Source organism: Microchirus variegatus (assembly GCF_963457635.1).
Source record: "Microchirus variegatus genome assembly, chromosome: 3".
Lineage (NCBI taxonomy): Eukaryota > Metazoa > Chordata > Actinopteri > Pleuronectiformes > Soleidae > Microchirus > Microchirus variegatus.
In genome coordinates, this window is record NC_139804.1 from 6730886 (window position 1) to 6736885 (window position 6000).

General features: G+C 37.5%; 1 protein-coding gene across 1 annotated transcript in view; it reads left to right on the top strand.

Annotated features, from left to right (window-relative positions):
* fndc3a (fibronectin type III domain containing 3A) overlaps positions 1–6000 on the top strand; it is a gene marked incomplete at its 3' end in the record, with an annotated part of 77512 nt that overhangs the window by 16023 nt on the left and 55489 nt on the right. Inside the window, exon 2 of the mRNA XM_083885998.1 lies at positions 1626–1701. Coding sequence (XP_083742124.1) covers positions 1626–1701 — 76 coding nt within the window. The remainder of the gene's footprint in view (positions 1–1625; positions 1702–6000) is intronic.

Below are 6000 nucleotides of genomic sequence, written 5' to 3' on the forward strand. Positions count from 1 at the left end.
AATGCCTGTAAACATGCAGCTCCCCCTTGTGGCACTTTGAACAAAGAAAATCACTAGGACTGAATATTGGCGAGCTCGACGACATTTTTAAGTCACTTGTGTCTGGCTGAAACTAATATGGGTCAAATAATTTTGGGCTGATAAAGCCGATTTATCTGTATCAGTGTATTATTTTAATGATCCCCGATATCATTAATTACATGATTGGACTTTTCTTTATTACAGTTTTGACTGAGAATTTTCACAATTTTTTTTTTTACCATAAATACATTGGTTACAATTATGGGTTTTTCGGCCTCATTAACTAGTAATAATCTATATTGATATTTCCCCCAGAAAACCAATAACAGAAGACCCCGGACAACGAACAATTAATTTCATCATTGATTTATCTGTTGAACGTTGAGTTTTTGGTCCAAAGGAATGTTGAACATCTTTGATCAGTGTCTCCCAATTTTTTTTAATTTTTTTTTTGGATGAGATTGTTTTTATTCACACTTCTATTCACAAATCTCTTATTTTTTGGGCGTTTTATATCTGTTTATATCTCGAGCAGGGGCTGTGCCTCTCCTTCAGTACCGTGTCTATTACTTGTATCTGCTTCTGCCAGTGAGCTACTTGAGATGAGAGATAGAATTTAATATTTTTCCCCCACTACGACTTGCAGATAGCACCCAACAAGCTGTCGGTGTAACACCAACCACTATCACCAAAACTATAGTGTGATTATTATTTATAATTTTTTTTAAGGAATGCCATTGCTTCTGCTTTGTGTATATCGTCAGAACGATTACAATGCTTACTCCTTAAGCTTACTCCAGTGCTGTTTTAAGCCGTCGGGAAAGTTCTTTAAGTCCTTTTTAGATTGAGCGATATGTCATAGAATCTGACAGACTGAATATATCTAATCCCTGTAATGCAACTGTGGTATGGACGTGTGGAAACCGGATGAGCAGCTTTTGCCATCGTCTTCGGGTAAAACAAACAAGATATTTAAGTTATTGAGTATTGGATTCTGCACCTAAGATGAAGTGGTTTGATTTATGAAGATCTCCATTTTCTACTGCCATGGTTCCCAACCTGGGGTCCAAGCCCCCCCTTGGGAGATTATCGTGGCTAATCAGAACTTGGTATCACCCAAATTAAAACCCATTTTTGGGCCCGCCTTTAAACGTATTAAGCTATTTATTAACAACACCTGTGACCTCTGAACTTCTTTATTACTACATAAGCAACACTGATCAGGTCATCTATCGACGATACCTTATTTGTCAGCATCTGTACAACAAAACATGAAGTCTGATAAACATAAAAGGTACCAAAGACTCACCGGCATCAAAATAAAGAGTTACCTTGGTTTTGATTTTATGGAAACGGGCCCAGATTGTCTTGGACACAAGGGGAACCACTGATCTGCTATAATGTGTAACACTAGCTACTCTTTCTGGGGGCTACAAGTGATCGCTACACAATCTGTTGCCTGTCCAAATCTCAGGATCTCTGGTGAAACGTTCTCGCGTTTGTGTCCCTCGACTATTTTGCCTGGCGTTGGATGACGTCATCTACCGGAGCTCTATTGGACAAACCTTAAACCTTAACTGAGAAACGTCTCTGTGTCTTTACAGGTAATCCTGGTGCAGGTAAACCCAGGTGAGGCCTTCACAATTCGACGAGAGGATGGTCAGTTTCAGTGTATAACAGGTAAGAAAGCTCTGTTACCATCTCTTGTCTGTGGTTTCTTTGATTTGAAATTCGGGCTGCTGCAAACCATTCATTTGATTGAATCGTTTGCTTGATCAGTTGTTTGGTCCATAAAATACAAGAAAAAAATTGTGGAAATTATCAATGGCTGTGTCCCAAACGTCTAAATTATGGGAGCTGCAGTAAAAGTGCAGTGAACATTCTCTTATAACAGAAACCACCATTTAAATCACATCATAATAACTTTTATTGCAATGTTTTTATTTTCCTTCAGAATAAACTCATAACTCACATTGCGAGTGCAAAAAGGGGACAAAACAGATATTTTATTCAAAGTTCATTCATTCATTCATTCAAAATTCTGTATTTTAGCCTGCCGAGCTGCGACCGCACATATATTTTCACTGTGAGAGTTTCGGGGCAGTGTCAAACGGAGATGAATGCTTCAACTGAGCTGCTCTGTGGTTCATTTCAAAGACTTAATATTTTAAATGTACCTTGTCATCTATAGAAAGCTATGAGGCTTATCTGCAGACATTGCTGGCAAAAAATGTCAAATATGTAGAGGTTGATGATACATCTGAACAGCATGAATAACACAGAGCAAATGAGCAAATTCCCTTAAAGGGATTGTCAAACTAATGTTCAGTGCTGTTAAGTTCTTCTTTTTACATAACGTAAAACAAGAGAGCACATTTTGATCCACTGTATATAACTTGATCTGCTTGTAGCTATTACCATCTTATATAAACATGACACAATCCTGATCTGTTAAGATGTCGCTGAGATTAACATATCTGAACTTAGTCCAGAATCTGGAACACATCCAGTTGAAACTTTCATTCAAATCCAATGAGTTTTGACAGAGATATTGGATTATAAGAGAAAGGGATTTCGTAAATTATTAGATGTGGCATCATCATAGGGTGGATGGACATTAGAGCTGCAACTAACAATTATTTTCATCATCAATTAATCTTTCGATTATTTTCCTGATTCATTGAGTAATCGTTTGGTCCATAAAATATCAGAAAACGTTGAAAAGCGCTGATCAGCGTTTGCCAAACCTGGAAATTACGATGTTCTCAAATGTCTTGTTTTTGTCCACAAATCAAAATTATTTTGTTTTTAATGATTTATTTGTTATGTGATGCAAAGAAACTAGAAAATATTCACATCTAAGAAGCTAAAACAATCAGAAATCTTCAAACCGATTAGTCGATTATGAAAATAGTTGACGATTACTAGTAATTTGTTCAGCTCTAATGAACATACTTAGTTGACCACTTGTGCATCACAAAAAAAAACTGTAGATAGGAAGTAGATAAATATAGATATGAGATAAACCTATGCTAATATGCTAACATAACTTCCTTGGCGGAGGTAACAAAGACTTAAATATAAATCTGCCGGGAACCATCATTTAGCCTGGACATACAGCAAAGCATCAACATACTATGAATTTATTCTGTTGACTGTGAGACGTATTTTACATCTGTATAATGTTATAAGGGTAAAAATAAATCACTCACCTGTCAGAATTCAAATGAGACCTTAAATCTGTGTTCCTGTAAATGCAGCTAATTGTCAGGAAGCTTTTTAAAGGCCATCATCGACCGCCACAGAAATTGTCATCCAACTATGACATTGCAGAAGTTTCTTTCAGTCAACAGGAAATTTACCTTCAGTCATATTCATTCAGCTTTTTCTCCCACCCCCTTTCCCAGTGTGTGTTGTTTAAGAGGAAGAGAGCAGATAGAGCAGGATGCACTGACGTATTTTTATGGATATGAAAACAGGATGACGGCCGGTGCCTCGTGGCGTCCAGATTGCTTAATGACGTAATCACATTTTATGGTTTTAGCAAACGCAGATTAGTACAGTTATTACAGCAACAAGAGATGTGAATCTGGTACAATTCACAATTCAGTTAAAGTCCAGATAAAGATTATACTTAGTATATCTAAATAATGTTCATGGAGTTGCAGCAAAGTCACTGGAAATGACCTAAAATGTCAATAAAATGTACATTTGCGTCAAAAGTTTGGAAAGAATGAAGAGCACGGCCATCAGTGAGTATCACTGTGTTCCTTGTTTTTGACGCTCGGCTGTTGTGGTGATTCACTGTGTGCAGACGCAGCTGGTAGAGACGGCAGTGACTGGTTCTGAGCGGCGGGTGTGGGCGCCGTAACATCAACTTTACAAGAATTTTATTATTCATGGCAAACTATGACACCATGTACGACAGATTGCTGTTGATGCTTAACAAGCGTGCTGCGGGGAAAGCAGATTGAGACATTTATGTATAAATTTTTTTTTACTTTGTTGACGTGTCATCAAGTCCGGTGAGATGTTACCTTAGCTTCACCTGGTCCACTGGCTCCAGAGAGGGAGGACAGAGAAACGGGAGCATGAGCATTAATCACGGCAAAACTGGGCCGGAAACTGTTCTGCATCATTTATTTATTTTATTTTCGTTCAGCTAAGATGCTGTGAAAACCCCCCGAAAAACACCTCATCTCTGTGTTAAAATGGTGAGAAAAAACCCTGTGACGTACAACCCACTTTAGCCACCATCAACTGCGTTTACATTAGGTGTCGTATGTTCCAATCCTGATTAAGTTCTGATTAATTATTGATCTGATTTGAAGGTTCACTTTAATAACTACAATTGTCTTTCAGCTTTAGGGCTTTGTTTTGGCAAGACTCGGGCAAAAACGGCCAATATGCCGATCCAGTGATTTGCGATATATATTATATTGTATTTTCTTTCCCCCAAAAAATAAAGTGTATTTAAGGAAAAACTCTTATAAATATCAATGTCTAGTGAGGATAGAGTCAAGTGGCAGTTTAATTTGCAGTTTGAGGCATAAATGCAACACAAAAACGGTCAGAAAACCAATGTCAAGAATTTTCCCATATCAAAACAACACTTCAAAGAGTTTTTCGCCGTTAAATATCGCAATATTTTTGTGTATCGATGAGTGTTGGGCGACATGGGCAGAAAATAATATCTCAATGTCTTTTGACGAAAAATTTGACGATAATTGGTCAACTTACTTACCTCCAAAAAATTAGTTGGTGCGGTAACCCTAACCCAAAATTACTTCAGCCGGGTAACGCACGTAGTTGACATCAAGGCATGTTTGAATCATATGTCCACAAATATATCATCACAGTCATTTCTGAGGGGTTTTATAATTTCATATAGTAGTAGAACGTTCCCCCCCCCCCCCCTCTGGGTTTCATGTGTTGCGAGGCAGGTGGTAGAATGAACTGTGTACCAATAGACTGTCATCATGTAAAATAAACATGCTGTAATTGCAGTGTGTTGGTAGAGGAGGGCATGTTGGTGTTGGGAGTAAGACGTGCTGAATATTCTTATTTGTCCCGATGGCTGGCGTTTCCTCTTCGCTCGCTCGTGCTGGCTTTGTGACAGCAACAATGAAGTCTGGCTCCAACACGCCACTGACATTGTGAAGAGAAGACAGCTGGAGTTGTCGTAGGAGGAAGAGCTGTGGGCCCATAATTGTTAACGATTATGATCAAATGCGGTTGCCTGGGAAAACATTAATCTGAAAATAATTTATGTTAATAACTTACTCCACAGACATGTATTTACACTTTGGTGGAGCTCACAGACTCTTTCCCCACTCTTAATGTTCAATTAATTTTGGGGGAAAAAAATCACAGTGAAGGTTTTGAAGTAAATTGATGATCAGGATACTTCCCCCCGCCTCGTCTGTCTATCAATCTTTCGACTGTCCTGAATGATGAAATATAAAATAATGAGCGCTGTCCCAGATTGTAAACGAGCATTCATGTTAGCTACAAACATTTATGGCTAATTACATGCTAATGGGCAGCACGTCTTAGCATTTTGCTGGAAATGACTAGAGAGTGTCTGTAAAGATGGATGTTGTCTTTCAGTTGGAAAACAAACTCTCGTTTTTAAGCATCAAGATTTTTGCAACTGGAAATCCACAGATGTCATCTATTGTTTTACAAATCATGTTTTATCAACCCTTAGAGTTCCTTTAAAAAAAAACTTACTAATTTGTTCCGAGCGGCAGAAAATGCCACCTTCCCAAAAACTGCTATAACTAAAAACGTTATAAATTAATATTTTTTCTACTTTTAAATAAGTCAATCTTTTAAAGGTACTTATGCCTGAAATATACAAATCCCATTTTCAAATTTTAAAAAATATTTTTGAAATTATATCCCTTTAAAGGCCATTATGTTTACACAACGCCACTGTTTTTTTTTTATCGAAAAATGATTTCTATAAAATTCAAT